We start from the raw sequence: 18623 nt of genomic DNA, 5'->3' as shown, positions 1-18623 counted from the left end.
CACAATAAAGTATGAAATATAGAATACAAAAATGCCAACATAATAATAGATACAAAGATGTGGAATTATGTGACTGAATTGCCCAATCCTTGGAAATTACATAAGTCATTTAACAATTCACAACAACTTGCATTTATATTTAAAAAAAACTTGCATTTATTGAGCGTCCTTCACGACCTCAGGACGTCCCAAAGCGCTTTACGCAATTAAATACTTTTGAAATGTCGTAATGCAGGAAATGGGGCACCTAATTTACATGCAGAACATTCCTACAAACAGCAATGTAATAATGACCAGATAATCTGTATCTTTAGTGATGGGGGGATAGATATTGGCCAGGACACCAAGGAGAACACCCTGTTCTTTTAAGAAATAGAGCCATGGGATCTTTTACATTTACCCTGAGAGGGCAGACAATGCCTCGGTTTAACATCTCATCCGAAAGATGGCACCTCCAACAGTGCAGCATTCCCTCAGTACTGCACTGAAGTGTCAGCCTCGGTTTTTGTGCTCAAGTCTCTGGAGTGAGACTTGAACCCACAACTTTCTGAGGCAAGAGGCCTACCAGTGAGCCACAGCATTTTTACAGTAGAAAAGCATCTAATGGTGCTTCACTGAGGTGTAAGGAGAAAAAATAGGTGTTGAGCCGAAGGAGGAGAGATTAGGAGGAGTGACCAAAAGCTTTATCAAATAAATTGGTTTATCTCTGTTCCTATGTTCCTTAAAACCTTTCATCCCTTCGAGCCTGTTCAAGGAAGGACTTGGAGGATAGAGATGAAGAGATTTCCAGAGTTGGCTGAAGGATTCGGTAGACAAAGAAGAATGAAGAAAGAGCTTCTCTGGGCACTATGGTTATTCCATCCAAGCATCTTGGGTAGCATAAACCAAAATAGATTTGGGGGTCTAATCTCAAGGCAACCCAGGTGTTCTACCCAGAAGACTGTCTAGATTGAGGGGACATAGAGAAAAGAACCACTAAGATTTAGGACATAGCAGGAGGAACTTATTACACAGAGGGTTGTGAGGCAGTGCAATGCATTACTGGAGTTAATGATTGAAGCAGAGACCATGTCAACATTTAAGAATGGGTTAGATAGGTGGTTGAAGGAAAGGAGAATAAAGGGATATGGAACAGAGCAGGCACATGTATTAGGGTAGATGCAGGGAGGATGTTTCCCCTGGTTGGGAAGTCTAGAACCAGGGGTCCCAGTCTCGGAATAAGGGGTAGGCCATTTAGGACTGCGAGGAGGAGAAATTTCTTCACTCAGAGGGTGGTGAATTTTTGGAATTCTCCACCCCAGAGGGCTGTGGAGGCTCAGTTATTGACTATATTTAAGACAGAGATCGAAAGATTTTTGAATATTAAGGGATTCAAGGAATATGGGGATAGTGCAGGAAAGTGGAGATGAGGTAGAAGATCAGCCATGATCTTATTGAATGGCCGAGCAGGCTCGAAGGGCCAAATGGCCTTCTCCTGCTCCTATTTCTTATGTTCTGTTAAGACAACTTCATATTTATAACAGCCAAACTTAGTTGAAAATGAAATGGATCATTCATTGAAGCCAAAGATGGAAATAGAACAGAGAACCAAGGAAAAAAGAAAAAGATCTACTTTGCAACCAGCTTCATTCACCTTCAGTTGGTTGGGTATTTCTGAAACTGTCCTAACACTCTAAGTCATGACATTAACTGCGTTTTCTGACTGTGTATTCAATATGTCCATTATTCTTGGGCAATAAAACATTTCTTATCGCTAGTCTTGCTTTTGGCCTCTTGTACTTGTGTCCTGTAGTTTTATGATCACTGCCCATGTTAAATAAAATGCTTATTAAGCTGTATTATAAATTATCCATATCTTTCATGAACTCAATCCTACTCTTCTCAATCCTTTCTTTGTGTTCAGTCCTGTAAATATCTCTTCAAAACCTTGCATCCCAGAATCTATCTTGTGTCTCTTCACTGAACCTTCTTTTGAAGGTAGGATTCCAAACCTTGCATATAATATTTCAAGTGTAGCCTTAACCATAGGCTATATAATGTTTTGACTTTTAATAAAAATGCTTTTGAGAAGCACAGTGCATAAAAATGTAATTTTTCCAGAGCCTTCAATGACATCAGCATCACAAGTCACCGCATAGGCAAGAACAGATGCCAAGATATAGTAAAGGAATTGGGAAGTGATGCTTGAAAGCACAATTGAAAAGATAGGTTTTGATGAGATCTTTTAAAGATGGAGAGAGGTATAGCAAAGTCAACAAGTTTAGGGCGGGAGTTTCGAAGGTGGGTCAGAGGCTCTGCCACCAATGGAAATGGTAAGATGGGGGTGCACTGGGAGCTGGAGCAGGAGGGCCAAAGGGCCGGGGCTGGAATGTTGGGCGAGAGGAGTTTGCAAAGGTTAGGGGAAGGACAAGGCAAAAAGTTGCATTTGTTTAGTGTGTCTGACGTTTCGGTAAATTTCTCTAGCTTATAAGAAGCTGTGATACTTCTCTACCAGCATCACTTGGTGAATTCGAGCTCACAGAATGCAACTCCAACCTCTGCTCAATCTGTGTAGTGCTGGACAGGGTTGATGAGCTTGCAAAACAAGTTATTGCTGCTTCTAAATGGCCAGGTTTGCTGTCAGTCACTTCCAAAAAATCCTATTGCTTTAATGATTCATCTCCATTTTCTAACTGGACAAACAAAAATCTTTTTTCTGATGCATCTTTCCGACTGGAAATCAGATCCAGGGGAACATAATTCTCAGCAATCCTGGTGCCATCGTTCGGCACGTTGCTGGCACTGTTAATTAAGTAAGCTGCTACTTCTCTGCAGTCCAGTAGTTTAAATTTTAACGTTCTCTATCCAGCTCCTTACTCCAGCATTGCTTGCCACACTGTACTCTGTTCCTGGTTCCCTGTCCCTATCGTGCTCTACTTCTTGCCACCTCCCCTACTATATGCCAATGACTGGTACTCCCTCTGTTCCCTCCCCCTGAATGCTGTGCTGTTTTTCTTGGTTCCCGTGTTCATGCTGTGTTCCCCTCTCAAGCCTCCTCCCTGTTTTGCCTTGATTCCTTCACACCATTCCCTAAGCGAAAGATCATAACTCCGTTTCAGTCTGTCCATGAGCAATGCCACATGAGATCAGCTAGCATGCAAAAAATAATGAATATGGCTTTAGCAATGTTTTTTGGAAATCCATTACAAATGCTGCATTTAATTCCTTGTGTACAAGAGCAATTCTGAGAATTCCATCATTTCAGGGTACTGCAACATCCCTGCTTCAGTTTGATGAGGATTCACTTTTTGCAATTCTTTATGATAACTTAATAATCTCAAGGATGCAGGCAGGGGTGAGCCACTCCTTTTGGGTGAGAGGACATTGAGGTGCAGTCCATGCTTTAATGAGCAGTCGTATGTCTGTCTGCCCACTCAGTTGCAGAGTGGTGCATGGTAAGAAAAAAAATATTTTTAAAGGAAGAAAAAGAAATTCAACATTAGTAATAATAACTGTCCAAGAAAAGATTGTGTAATGATGTTTGAAGCCTTGCAGATATTGGATAGCTTTGAATTCATTTAGGCCTGCTTTAATTCTATAAATCTAATTTGTGCTTTTGTTGTTCCTTGTACCACAGTCATGAGACAAGAATTTTCTTCAAATTTAATTTGTTTCCAGGAGTGATGCACACAATTATCAGCAGTATTGAACTATTCAGTGGCTATCCTACATTGCTATGTTATAGATGTGCAGTATTATCTGGCTTTAAAACAGAAATGTCACAATCAACACCAGTTTATTTAAAAAAAAACCTTGGTTGCTTTCATACACTTTTCTTGATAACATTTTAATAATTGTTCAAACAGTGAATGTTGATGACTTCAGAAGATGTTGAATCTGATCTGAAGAGGATTGATTAGAATGCCCAGCAGGCGTTGAGGCATAACTGGATGTTTGGCGCTGAGACTGCGTATGCTCAATTGGTTCCTATTTCGCTCTTTAAGGCTTTTTGGCTCATTTTGTGCAGTGGTAAAAGGAACTCGATCTCTGACCATCAGTCTGGTTGCGAACTGGACAGCCCAGTTTTGGGAGTGGTAACTTGGTACGGGAAACTTTGGTTTATCCGGAGGTTATATGTCCGGAATACTCGATCTAATGGCAAAAATCAGGAGCTGTTTTCTGTAAGTTTTTTTAGTTCTCGTTGCTTTTTTTCCCCAGTCAGGCACTGCAAGGTCCATAGCTATAGCAACAGCTTCAGCTAGAGACGCTTGCAGCTGCAGCCGACTGTTTAGAAGCTGTTGCTAAGCAACAGTGTTTGTTGTCAGATACGGAGATGAAAACCTCCGTATGCTTCAACATTAACTTTGTATGTCCGGCAGTTTTGATAGATCGGCAACAGCTCGGTCCTGTTGATGCCGGATATCACAAAGTTTCCTGTAATTGTGATTAAAAATCAGGCAGAAGTCCAGTTTTCAATTGGTACAGTACAGTGAAAACCAGTCACATGAATGTGAATGTTTTATATGATGCAAGGACCTTAAATGGTTGATTTTGATGCATTTTCACTATGACTAACATCTGTGAGAAGTGCTTTTTCTTCACAGGAATGCTATGGTCAGAGTCTAAAAACACCCAGAATCAGAGCCTGGCTTGACAGTAGAGCAAAGCTGATTGAGACTCCCCAGAGGGAGGGAGTCTCTCTTTGCTTTGTTTTGCAGTAAGTTCAGGCCTTGGATCTGATTTACATTACATAAATAAATGTAAGAAATCACACAACACGAGGTTATAGTCCAACAGCTTTATTTGAAATCTCAAGCTTTCGGAGCGCTGCTCCTTCGTCAAGTGAAGTGGAGAGATGCATAAAAACACAGCTTATATAGTCAGAGAATAATGTCAGATGTTTACAGGTAATCTTTCTAACTGCCATTTATCACACCTCGGCAGAGAGATAATCACAGCAATCAAAGGTGTAAATGGTGTCCGAACAGGTCAGTCAGGAAAACAGATCAGTCAGGAAAACATTACATCAAAGAACAATGAGGTGGGGTCACAAGGGGTCAGATGTTGCAGATGCTGGGGTCTGTATGAAAAACAAAAAACAGACAAAAAACATTTTTTTTGCTGGAAATCACAGCAGGTCCGGCCGCATCTGTGTGGAGAGAACAAGCCAACGACGACTCGACTATATTACATTACATAAGATTATGTGAAGCCAAAATGTCTCTTACCAATGCTAACTTGGAGTGTAAATGCACTTTAATTGACCACCTTCCTGTCCAATTTGAATCGGGCAAAAGCTGGCCCAGCCCATCAGGCAATCCAGTTCTTGTTACACTGAAATGTTTGAAATAAATTAAGTTCACCATATTCAAAATTTCAGCATTAAATTACCTTCCTGTTAGTTCTGTTTTGGCTGTCTTTAAACTGGCCAACACAGTTACATTTTAAGGTGACTTTTCTTTGTGTAATTATTAAAAGAAAGCTCAAGGAAGAACAATTTGTGCCGGTAAAATTCTTGAGCAATGGGCACACATGGTTTTAAATTTATTAACTTTTCAGCAACATAGAAAGAGGAGTCATATCACAGGGAACTGAATGTTCTGGTGCCCACACTCGGTGTTGCATTTTGAATGCATATAATGGGATATTAGTTCCTGTTTAAGAATGTAAATAAGTTTTTGGTCTGCGTTAGGAACAGCTAAATTTATAATGGTACAATTCTTCGGTGCAATGGCACGGCATATTTACATCCCATTGTGACTGGGTGATGGGATGCAGTTTTGAAACTTTGGGGAAGGCATGGTTTTCACAGATGCTGATTTCCTGACCTTAGCTCAGTTATCAGGAGCAGGTGTTCAATGTAGGCAAGGCATTTCCCCATGGGGAAGAACGGAATTGTGAGGGTGAATGCTTGAAGCAAAACTGTTTATAGAATCTCCTTGATTGGGGAAAATTATATATATTTTTTTGTGGGTGATGAGGGTGGAGTTGGGGAGAGGTGTAACTTCAAAAGGAGAGATAACTACCGTAAAATCATTGAGCAGAGGAATGAAAAAAATACTTTAATTGCACATCTAATCTTAACAGGCTTCACTGAGTTTCTGTCCTGGAAAAAGCAGTGACTAATTAAAATACGACAGGAAATCAAAAGACTAATTTAATTAAATTATGATACAGCCCTTGTTTAAAAGTAATGTTTTCACAATTAATCCATTCATCAATTTGAATGGTTCAAATATCTAATCTAGTGGTCAGTTTTGGTTTCTGGAGCCCGAGAGATGATGTTGATCAGAGGTGACAACAAACATAATGCCTGGAATGTGCATTCTGCAATTTGTATGTGGTTACCAAGTGCAGAGTAACGATTTGCTCAGCTGAAATAAGTGAACATTTCTGATCAGTTGCTTCTTAAATAAGTGCCTTTAATAGTTGATGCTCCCCTGGGCTGCATTTTTTTTTTTGCCATCAAAGAGATGTTAACATGTCGTCTTCTCTTTTTTGCTCCTCTCCATCTCCTTTTAATGGCCATAAGTAAAACGGACAATCTTAATCTGGGTTCCAATAGATTGAGGTAGGAAGCACAAAATTGTCATTTCACACTCCAGTTTACAATTTAATTGGGCAATTATGCCCATGGATGCCGTGGGGGAGTTAGTATCGGAAATGCCATGTTGATGCAGTGGAAGGCTGCCATTCTAATGAGATTGAAGCACTTTCTCAGGATATTAATGTAAATGACTATGCAGTGATATAGCCAAATAGGAGTATAGTACTTGCTGCTGGCTACAAGGAGGAAGATGTACACGCCCTTTTTGAAGTAAATTTCCAAGAGAGCTCATTGTCTCTTTCACTTAACTGGATTCTCCTCCACATCTTTTAGGTTGGTTCCATTGTCTTGGGTTTTGACCTGAAACGTTGACTCTATTTCTCTCTCCACGGATGTTGCCTGGCCTGCTGAGTTTTTCCAGCATTTTCTGTTGTTATTTCTTGAGTTTCCTGACGGTCAACTGAAGTACATGTAATTTATAATGTGGGCACACATTTTTGTTTTTAAAGCAATGACTTTGAGATGGTTTTTATTTATCATAATCAGTGGTGGGAACATGAGCTGAGTTTTTTGGTTCTGTTTATTTTTTAATCTGTCTTTTTCACATGCCTGGTATTTTCTCTTGGTTGCTATATGCCTTCTATCTCAACCATAACTTCCCTCCCCCCATGTCCTTGGTTGCCAACGCAGAGACAGTCCAAGATATTTGTCTGACAATTCTTGAATTGATAACTCGGAAATTCATGAGAGGACTTTAGGCTGGCTTGCTCTTTGATTTTTCCCTCTTTGTGGACGGGTGGGGAGCGAGGGAAGACTTGCCATCACCTGATGATGCAATGGCTGCGACAGGGAACATGTAGTGTTGGAAACCATGGACAGTCTGGAAGATTTTTTTCCCACATGAAATATGCAATGGATTAACTTAGAAGGCTGCATTTTTCATGTGTATCTGTGCACAGCAGTGCAGCACTTAAGGTACGTTTCAGAAATGGTATTAATCTGCACTTTTTCCCCCCCTGCATTGCAATTTTTCTACTGTTTTTCCTGTTTCCTTGGCTCACATCACACCTCTCATTCTTGGGTTGGGGTGGTGGTGGGGTGGCTGGCTACTAAGTGGTGTATGAATATGAGGGAGCTTGCCTTTCAATCTCTTTTGTCCTCCTTTCTATGGAAAGGTTACCTGGCCTGTGATCGAATTCTTTCACTCAGCTGGATTCTCATTCACATCTCCTAGGTTGAAATCTATTGTCTGAGTTTTTCTGTCTGTTAATTGAAACACATGTATTTTGTAGAGTGGATGAACATTTGTTTAAACAAGGGTCAGCTATGTTCCAGTCATATCTGGGTCTTGCTTTGTGGGGAATTGTGGCTACATACTAATACTACATGATATAGCACTTTATAGGAATAACTTGCTGTGTCATTGTAACTCTTGTGATTTATTAACCTGGCAACAAGTCACAACTTGTGTTGCTAAACTTCTTATTGTATTATACTACACCACTTCAATCAAAAGTAAATGGGGGCTTGAAATATAAAAAAATAATTTCATAGGAGCAGGCTGATACTGTACCACATGCTGTCCTCTACATGAAAGGTATTGAATAATCTAATGTCTGTAAAACAATTAATGTTGAGCCTGAAAGGCACTGGAGTTTGTGTTTAACTCAGTCACTAGCCAAGCGAATGAATGATTCAATCCACTGGGATATTTTCAGCATAGGCTACTAAATAAGGATTTAGATTTGATCAACTTTTTTTATTAGGAAACTGCTGTATTGTAGATGGAGCCTCTTGCATTGTAATTTGGAGGACACGAGATGTGCATTATAATGTAGCTCCATAGATGAAACCTAGTGGCTTGCAATTTCCAAATGAATGTTATTTTGCCAGCATGAATAACAGATGTTAGACATGGTGTGAAATGAGCACAAGTATTTTGAATATTTTTCAGCAGATTCTGGCAGCACATTTTCTGCTTTGCCGGTAATAGTACAATACACACAGCTTATTTCAGTAGAATTAGGTTTAGATTTATTTTATACCGAGGCGAATGAGGTTGTTAATTTTCTCAACATAATTTATTGAATGATGAGACCGGCTCTTGCTATCTTGCTATGATGTGAGAGGAGCCTTCTAATTTCCCTGCCTTTAAAATCCAATATCCTAATTTAGTGATTGCAGATGAAACACTCCTCTCAAATACACACTGCTGTTGGACTCTAATCTCATTACAGGATTTTCTTCTTCGCATTTTAATTCACCAACTTGTTGCAAAACTGATTTAAAAATGTTCTAAATAATGCAGCTGGAAATTTAAAATGCTGTACTAATGAAGTGACACAGTGCAAAAGAATATATAATTCAGGGATATAATCTTTATCTCTGCTAAATAACTCCCTACATTTATACCCTGGTGAATAAAAAGGAACCTTCTGTGGTTTATGGAAGAAATGGCATGAATACAGGAGCACTGATTATAAAGTTAATAAATTGAAGTGGTGTCAATGGAATTTCAAATGAATTGTGCAGTATGGTTTTGTAATTTAAAAAAAAATTAGCATAGTGCATTTAAACAGGAGTGCTGTTTACTGCCAGTGCACAACAGTGGTTTTTGTACTCCCAATTTTGTAAACATCACAAATATAAACATCTACTGTAATTTGTTTGAAAAATAACACCAACATTTTTTCATTTTGGCCCACTGTTCTTGTAAAAAGTTTGTTGGAGCGTTATTCCGAGTTCTCAGTTTTACTAAGGGCAAATAAAAATATTTCCATGTGCTTTGCAGGTAACCATACTGCATAAAGATTACTCATTTAATTAAGCACAAGTGTGGATTTGTTTCCAAGAGAAAGTGATAATTTTCTTAGCATGTTTAATTGGACTTTTACCTTCTTGATACAGTGAGAGGAACCTTCTGATTTCCCTGCCCTTGAAAACCAATCCCTATTTTACTGATTGCAGATGAAACCTGAAAAATAATTGACTCATGTTCCCTAAATAAAGATGCGTTGAGCTTTACACATGCATATGACTGATCAACTGTCTGCTTGGTATTTTACCTTCATCCCATTGGCACTTTAAAAAAAATGGTCTCTTCCCCCTCCCTATCTAGCAGAGTATTCTTTCAACCAAAGAGGATGTATGAACAATTGTGAAGTTTCTACAGTCGGCTTTTGAGTTAGTTACTGTGTCAGCAATATAATTTAATTTGCTCTCCTTCCTATGACAAACTATTTTGCCCTGCTTGGCTTTTGAATTGCAGGCTCAAATCTGATTAGTGAACATCAGAACAAATCTAATTAGTGTATTACACCATGCAGTTTGTCCTTGGATTGCCTTCCCTTGTCGTCTTCTTAGGCAGTCCCTCGGAACCGAGGATGACTTGCTTACACATTAAAAATGAGTTCTCAGGTGACTGATGAGTCCAATGCGGGACCTACAGTCTCTGTCACAGGTGGGGCAGACGGTGGTTGAAGGGGCGGGTGGGTGGGGTGCTTGGGTTGACGTGCGCTCCTTGCGCTGCCTCCGCTTGCTCCTGGCGAAGAGACTCGAGGTGTTCGGCGCCTTCCCGGATGCTTCTCCTCCACTTTGTGCGGTCTTGGGTCAGGGATTCCCAGGTGTCGGTGGGGATGTTACATTTTTTCAAGGAGGCTTTGAGGGTGCTCTTGAAGCGTTTCCTCTGCCCACCTGGGGCTCTCTTGCCGTGCCGGAGCTCCAAGTAGAGCGCTTGTTTTGGGAGTCTCGTATCGGGCATGCGGACATTGTGACCTGTCCATCGGAGCTGATTGAGCGTGGTCAGAGCTTCGATGCTGGGGATGTTGGCCTGAGCAAGAACACTGACATTGGTGTGCCTATCCTGCCAATGGATTTGCAGGATGGGCCAATGTATTAGTATCCTGACTGTACAAGCATCAATGTGATCCCTGTGCTAGTATTGAGATGCAAGTTTAACTCCCTTATGTAGCTGATATCCCAATCCTTGCTGCACTCCTGCAGGGAGGTGCATGACAGAGACCAGGAGCTTCCTGCACAGGAATCTTGCGTATTTCTTTCTGAAGGCCATTGATAGAGATCTAGAAGTGGATTGTCTGATTGCTTGACCTCCCAGCTACGAGTGCTTGGTTTAGGAAGACCAGAAGATGTGGAGATGAAACAAAAGGATTGGCTATCACTACAAAAATAAAAATGTACCAGTGCTTATCTTGTCTGCATCATTACGTGTTGATTTTACATCTTGTGGTTGTGTGGAGTATTTGGCATTGTCATCTGGTCCACATGTCCAAGTGGGTAACAGGTACAACAAGAGGCAGTCTTCAGGATTGTTTGGCTAATATCTCTAATCCATTCCATTGAGCATTGATTAAGGTTTAGGTTAAAGGGATCAAAATGCCCTACAAGATTTGTAAGCCGCCTGCACTGAACAACATATTAACTAACAGTGAGAAGGGAAATTTGTATACATTTGTATACAGTCGATGTGAGTTCTAAGGGATTATTGAAGCTGTCGCAGGCATCAAGGTTAGAGGAAGCAAGTAGGACCTGGACCGACTGAAACACGACTTTCGGACCTGGCGCCTCCACCCCAAGCCCGAGAAAACAGTTGTGTTAGCGCTCCATTGGAACAACAATGCCGCCGGGAAGGAATTCATAGTTTCATTCTGTGGAAGGCGACTTACCCATGAACCGCACCCAAAATACCTGGGTGTCACCCTGGACAGAACTTGTCACCTATCGGCCTCATCTCACCAACACCAGCCAAAAAGTAAAAACCAGGGTGAACCCGGTCTGGAAACTCGCTGGAATGTCATGCCGGGGGGGGGCGGAAATACCGCCAGAACACTTTGCCCCGTAACAGTTGCCCGAGTCTACTCTGCTGCAGAATACTGCTCTGCCTCATGGTCCTGCAGCCGCCACACAAACATCGTGGATGTGCAGCTAAATGCTGCCATGAAGATGGTGTTAGGACGCTCAAGTCCACTCCAACTGAATGGCTCCCGGTGCTGTCCCAGATGGCCCCAGCCTGCCATTCGGTGAGACACCATCATGCTCAGTGAGATGGAAAAAATCATGACCAACACCGACCTTCCCATTCACACCGACTTGGAACAAACCACGACGAAAGCGTGAGAAACAGCAGCCAATATTCACGCAGCTGGTACCGACCCACTATCCAGATGGATGGAATCGTGGGATGCGTGCAACATAAAGATCCAACACATCATCACTGACCCAACAGCAGAGGTCCCTGGCTTCGACCTCCCTCGAAGACAGTGGACGGCGCTCAACTGAATCTGCACAGGGCACAGACGATGCAGCCACCTGCTCCACAAGTGGAAGATGAGGGATGGCCCGAAATGCGACTGTGGCCACGAGTCCCAGACTATGGAACACATCACATCAACCTGCCCACCAAGATCTGTTGTGGGAAGCACCTCATTTCTCTACTTGGCATCTCAGAAGGCCATCGAATGGATAGCCAAACTAGACATCCCATTATAAGCTTTTCCTGTCATACGAAACAACAAATTGAAGGGAATATTGTTTTTGATGGTTCATGTAACTACTGAAAATGACTGCACTAAGAAATGACACATTTCAAATGACTCACCAAGGAAAATACAGAAAATAAATAATTGAAGTTTTTAAAATTCTTCTCTCTCCTAAGTCAAAAATTCAATGATTTCCATTAAAAGAGCTGCATTTGGAAACTATATGCTCCAGATGTTCCCGCAATTGCGATATCGGCAACTTAGACTCTAAGTTTACCCGTCTAGCCTGCCGATCTCGTTGTCGATAGTTCCTCCATAGTTTCATGTATTTGTAATTAGAATACGCCACAATGAGGATGGTGGCGAATCGGAGGCGACGTGGCCATTTTTTCCTGATGTTTCCATGAATACACTGGCTGGGTGGAAGAAGTTTTAAAATCGTCTTTTAATGCGAATTCCATGCATGGCATTTGTCCAAAGTGCTACTCCTACCAGGCTGATCTCCTCTTGGCGTAATCGATTGGCCAGCTTCCGTTTAGAGCACGTCAATAATTGGAGTACCGCGATTCCATGGGGGTGTTGAGCCTGTTCTCTGCCCAATTGTTCGAGTGATTTAAAAAAAAATCAATCTATTCTCTATAAAACACGGTGCTACCAGTACCATTATTTTTAAGTCTAAGTGGCAGCGGTGTGAAAAATGGCAAGAATCCAGCGGACTCACGATCGCCATTGTTCTCGGGGGGGGGGGGGGGAACAGAGCTATGAAAATTAGCTTCCAACTATTATCGACGCTGGTTAACGGCCGAGCAACACAAAAGTCACAGGGAAATATGGAGCCCCATAAGTGATGGTGTACGTCACTTACTCTATAATTTCCTCTTCCTTTAGCATTGTACAAGGGTCCCAATGGCATAGATGCACCATTATAACGGCCAAAGTCTTTAGAAAAATTTGGGCCAGTGAGTATTGTAATGACTTTCCACAGTGGTACCCAGCTTAGCCTTATGATCATTCATTCAGATGGAAACAAAAATCAAATTATCTGATTAAAATTCAAGTTTTTTAAAAGGAGGTTCTGTGGTGCACGGTGCAAGTGTAGCTTGTGTCCTGTCTCTCTTTGTTTTGTCCTTTTAGTATTCCCTTTCCCTCGGCCCACTGTACCAAGCTCATACGCCAGTGCGATTTTTCTTTTGGTCTTTCACCCTTAAGTTTTTCCATTCATGTGAAGTAACTGAGAGAGTTGATCAGGGTAGTGTGGTTGATGTTGTGTATCTGGACTTTCAAAAGACGTTTAATAACGTACCACACAATAGACTTGTTAGCACCATTGAAGCCCATGTGATTAAAGGGACAGTGGCCCGTGGATATGAAATTTGCTAAGGGACAGAAAGCAAAGAGTAGTGGTGAATAGCTGTTTTTCAGACTGGAGGGAAGAATACTGTGCTGTTCTTCAGGGGTCAGTATTGGGACCACTGCTCGTTTTGATATATTAATGACCTGGACTTGGGAATACAGGGCATAATTTCGTAGTTTGCAGATAAGACAAAACTTGGAAATGTAGTAAACAGTGAGGAGGTAGTAGCATACTTCAGGAGAACATAAACTGGTGGAATGGGAAGACACATGACAGATTAAATTTAATGCAGAGGAGTGTGAAGTGATGCATTTTGGAAGGAAGAATGAGGAGAGGTAATAGAAACTAAATGGTACAATTTTAAAGCGGTTGCAGCAACAGGTAGACCTGGGGGTTTATGTACACAAATCTTTGAAGGTTGCAGGACAAGTTGATAAGGCTGTTGTTAAAAAAAAAGTGTGGGATCCTTGGCTTTATAAATAGAGGCAAAGAGTACAAAAGCAAGGGACTTGTGCTAAACCTTCATAGATCACCCCTTAGGCCTCAGCTAGAGTATTGTGTCCAATTCTAGGCTCCACATTTTAGGAGAGAAGACAAGACCTCGGAGAGGGTGCAGAAAAGATTTACTCGAATGTTATCAGGGATGAGAGACTTCAGTTATGTGGAGAGATTAGAGAATCTGGGATTGTCCTCTTTAGAGCAGAGAAGATTAAGGGGAGATTTAATGGAGGTATTCAAAATATTGAGGGCTTTGAATAGAGTACATGGGGAGAAAATGTTTTCACTGGCAAGTGGGTCGGTAACCGAAGGACACAGGTTTGTGGTAATTAGCAAAAGAACCAGAGGGGCAATGAGAAATGTGTTTGCACAGCGAGTTATGATCTGGAATGCACTGCCTGAAAGGGTGGGAAAGCAGATTCAGTCGTAACTTTCAAAAGGGAATTGAATAAATACTTGAAATGGAAACATTTTCTGGGAAATGGGACTAATTGGGTAGCTTTTTGAAAGAGGTGGGCACAGGCACGATGTGGGGGGGATGGCCTCCTTCTGTGCTGTATCATTCTATGATGTGAGGAAGTGGCGGTTTGTTGCACATCCTTCTGATGGCAGAACCAAAATCAGTAGCCTACAAGATTGCATACAAGTAAGAGTATCTGAGTGAAGAACTGGGCAACACACTCCTGCCAACCAGGTCCCTTTTAATTATTAGGATATGAAATCAATGACGCTGTAATAGGGTAGTAAATGTGTCCATTATGACCGAGGTTACTATACTCTTTCTGACTGCTGTATTTAACACGATAACATTCTGGCTGCATAACATTCCTATTGTGATCACGTACTGCTACTTATTATTGTGCTTCCATATTTGAGATGCGTGATGCCTCACGTGCCTTTCTCATTTCATGTCCTTTATTTGTAAATCCAGTTTGCTAGTGGATTGATGAATCATTAGCCGTGCCTGCGCCAGTGGGTTGAGTTAAATTGAAACCCTATACCTGTACCTTTTCAGGTTATCCCCTGCCTATTACGCCCATCGGATCATCCAGTACCTGTCACGTAGGGACAGTATTCGACAGCGCTCGATGCGATACCAGCCGAACCGAATGCGAGCCAGTTTGGAAAATTCAACGGGCAGCCCGGCCCAGCCCATTGATGGTGCTGATATGGATTTTGATGATTTTGAGTAAGTACAGATTGAATTTTTATTTGATAGACATGGCATGGCTGCAGTGGTGACCTCTAGCAGTAACTGCTGGACATGGTCACTAGGTGGAGCTTTCCACTATCGTGGTTAAAAGCATACACTTGATCCATGTACTCCTACTTCCCCATCTCCCTATCTCTCTCCTCTCCTTTCATGGAATGCTCCTGTCAGTTGAACTGTGGAATGCCATTGACATCAGAATCACATGGAAGCTTAACACCAACATATCGCTCCTCCCAGAATGGATGGATAGTTCGGCTAAATAGGAGGGGAGAATGAGGCAAAGTGGAAGTAATAGTAAATACAAAGATATATCATTCGGTTGCTTTATAATCCCATGAAAACCAATCTTCCATATTAGCCACAAAGTTCTTTAATATATCTCTGTTGTAAGGACCTTGTAAAATTCCTATTGCAAATATTGTACCAGTTTGCAAATATTGTACCAGTTTCTCTTGTACATTTGTACAATTACAACTTTATATAACTGGTGCTCTGGAGCAATATTCTATTAGTTCTGTGACGATCTTCTGGTGCATTATACAAGCTCCTCTCCTCCACCTCGCACATGCACAAATGAGGAAGTTTGAGTTTGTGGAAGAGATTTTGTGATAGAGTTGGAAAACAAGTACTTTTCTGTACTTGTGGAAACTTAACTGTAGTCATGGAAAGGGTATAATGTGAGTATCAGAAACTGAAATTCACGGCCATGCTAATTTTAATCCAGATAGAACTGTATCAAAAGTCTCAACTGAGTCTCTTGTTTACAGTTCACCCCTATTTATGTCATGTGGTGCTATCTGCATGAAACATTTAAGGTGTTTTGGAAATGACAAAATTGCAGATCTGTTCACTGAAATGTCGGTCTCTCCAGAGCTTTTGAATAATAGCCTGGCTACTTCGAGGAATGGTTTAGAGGGCCATCAGCTTCAGCAGTTGGTGGTTGTGACATGGCCTGCATCTAGAAAACCTCTGGCTTTAAGAATTACAGTGTCATTTTTGGAAGTACATTGTTAACTGATATTACCATCACAACTTTTGAGGTGTGATATTTTCTACATTATATAAAAAAAAAAGACTTGTCTTACTGGAGTAGAGTTTCTGCTTTGGGTGCATTCGGCGATCCGGGCGCAAATTGCACCCAAAATTGCACTAGTTTTGAGAAGTGTTTATTTCCCCTATCACCAGACATAAAATCTGCCACGAAGTAACGCAATTGGGCAGCGTTTTAGAATGTAATTTAAAAGAAATAAAATTTTACAAAGAGTGGTAACGGTGTCGTTTGATTAATACAGCTGAAAATGGGTATCACAAAAAATAAGCACTTTTAATCCACGTGTTGAGTCCACCTGAGTAATCTGATTTTTAATAACTGAAAATGACTTGATAAAACTACAGAACCATTTGCTAGTAATATTGTTGTACAGTAGCAAGTTTCTTATTAAAGTAAATAAAAATTCTATTCAAAAGCTTTGAAAATGGTCTTGCACTCAAAAGAACCATCGTAATTTGAAGTACATCCTTGAAGGCCCGCAAACGGGCGCAATTAGCAAAACTCACTTGTGATTCATTCAAGTGTCAAAGATAGCGGAAACTCGATTTGCGCTGAACGTAATTTGCTGTTGAAATTCCGTGATCTTTTGCACTGGTTTGGCCAATTTTGGACAAATTGCTCTGAAAGAGAAACAGCACAACCCAGCGGAAATGCCACGTTACAGTATATAGGTTCATAGAAACTTACAGCAGAGAAGGAGGCCATTCAGCCCATCGTGCACGTGTTGGCTCTTTGAAAGCGTAGTCACGCTTAGTCCTATGTAATGTTCCTTTTAAGCTGTGTGGCCGTGCAGCGCTCCAGGGAATCCGCCCAGCTGGTTTGCCGGCTTTTCAATGTAAAAACCTGCATGCGCGGTATTTTGAATGATCCACGCAGCCCCTTAAAGTGCCATTTTCTTAATCTATACTTGGCTCTTAGAGGTGAATAGTACTATAAGGGAAACTATTATCAATATAACGAGCTTAGAGGGAAACGGGTGTTTGAGTACTCAGTACTGTACCGATCCCTGTTCTTATGTCTTTCCTTGGCTTATATAGGTGCTGTGCACAGGTATCGCACCAATATAAAGCTTGTATTTGTGTGTGTGTGAATCATTATAAAGTGTATTTGTATCAGATGCCAAATTAAATCAATCTTATCGCGGACAATATTTAATTGCTAAGTTTAATCGATTAACTGCCACAGCCCTGTCCATGATGAGTGATTTAACTGTTTCTTCACTGGGGAATTTTTTTTTTGAGTGCAAGACTATTTGGCCTAATTGATGACTTGCATATTCTTTTCATTCTAGTTAACAAGCTGTGCCTGCAGTAATTCTTCCATTCAATCAGGAATAGTATAAAACAACAGCTGCTACATATGAATGACTGTTGTAAATCATCTTTCCCCCCTTTCACTTCTATTAAAGTTTTAATTATTCTCAGCTGGGAGCAATCTTGTACCCCATAAAACTGAAAGACAACACAGCAGAACTGATTAGTAAATTATAATGTAAAAAAATTACCTGCAGCGCTGTAGTGTTTAAAAAAAAAGAAAAAATGTCTTGTCGTTTGGCACTCTACATTAATTGGCCATAAACACATCAATCCCAATACAACCCGAGATAGATCATTTGTGAATCATTCAATGGTTTATTTTTTCAGAACTGACCTGCAGTATCAAAAATCGAAAAGGGATAATAAGGTTTTTCTTCAGGCACTTGAGCTGAAAGTTGCCAGCAGAAATAGCATTAGAAGTTTTTGGACAGAATGCATCCAATTTACAACATTTCTACTACAGGAAACTTTGTGCTATCTGGCACCCATGGGACCGAGCTGCTGCCGTTGCCTCAAAACTTCCGGATAGACCAGCGTCAATGTTATCAGATAGGAGCTTTTCATCTCCGTATCTGACAACAAAGACTGTTGCTTAGCAACAGCTTGTCAACACTCGGGCTTGGAAGCGTTTCTGAAGCTGTTGCTAAGATACAGAGACACCTTCCAGAGCCTGCCTGTGAAAAGAATGCTAGGAGAAGAAAAAAAAACTAACCAAAACGGCTGCTGATTTCTGCCGTTAGATCGAAGCTGCCGGACATTCAACCTCCGGATAGCACAAAGTTTCCTGTACTAGGACCAGTAGGGTGGGAGCTAAAATGTTTCACATGAGCAGTTTGTTAAGGGTCCTGCATAATATTGACGCACAAGTCTGTACAACATTTCCTTCGGAGGTTTGAGCTTGAATAAATGAAACCTTGCCAAATTTGCGCTCAGCTGAATGGAAGGTGTCTCCCTAATATTTACACGGCACTGTAATCCTGAACTGGAAAATGGATCATATACTGAACTGGAGTCTTGCCGAACAGTCACCAATTATTTACATTTTGTGAAAATGCATGTAGAAGCTATAGGGAGGCCAATCTGCTATGCTGACACTGATAAGTAGATATGAGCTCAGCTAATAATTGTCTGGGGTAATGGACTGAAATGCTTTGACAAAACATTGTAAAG

General features: G+C 41.1%; 1 protein-coding gene across 9 annotated transcripts in view; it reads left to right on the top strand.

The window, feature by feature from the left end:
* Positions 1–18623, top strand: part of LOC147106607 (activating molecule in BECN1-regulated autophagy protein 1-like) — a 514247-nt gene that overhangs the window by 158000 nt on the left and 337624 nt on the right. For 7 of the 9 annotated variants that reach the window (XR_015080961.1, XM_086007600.1, XM_086007604.1 and 4 more), the window contains exon 9: positions 14889–15062. The exons of the other annotated variants lie outside the window; for them this stretch is intronic. Coding sequence is in view for 6 of the 7 variants with exons in the window: in XM_086007600.1 (XP_085863726.1) it covers positions 14889–15062 (174 nt within the window). In the remaining variant the exon portion in view is untranslated. The remainder of the gene's footprint in view (positions 1–14888; positions 15063–18623) is intronic. 9 annotated transcript variants of the gene reach the window in all.

The sequence above is a fragment of the Somniosus microcephalus genome, chromosome 15 (assembly GCF_052327205.1).
Source record: "Somniosus microcephalus isolate GS21.2 chromosome 15, FLI_Smic_1.0, whole genome shotgun sequence".
In the NCBI taxonomy this organism is placed as follows: domain Eukaryota; kingdom Metazoa; phylum Chordata; class Chondrichthyes; order Squaliformes; family Somniosidae; genus Somniosus; species Somniosus microcephalus.
The sequence above is the reverse complement of the archived record's forward strand: the minus strand, read 5'-3'. Positions and strand labels throughout refer to the sequence as shown.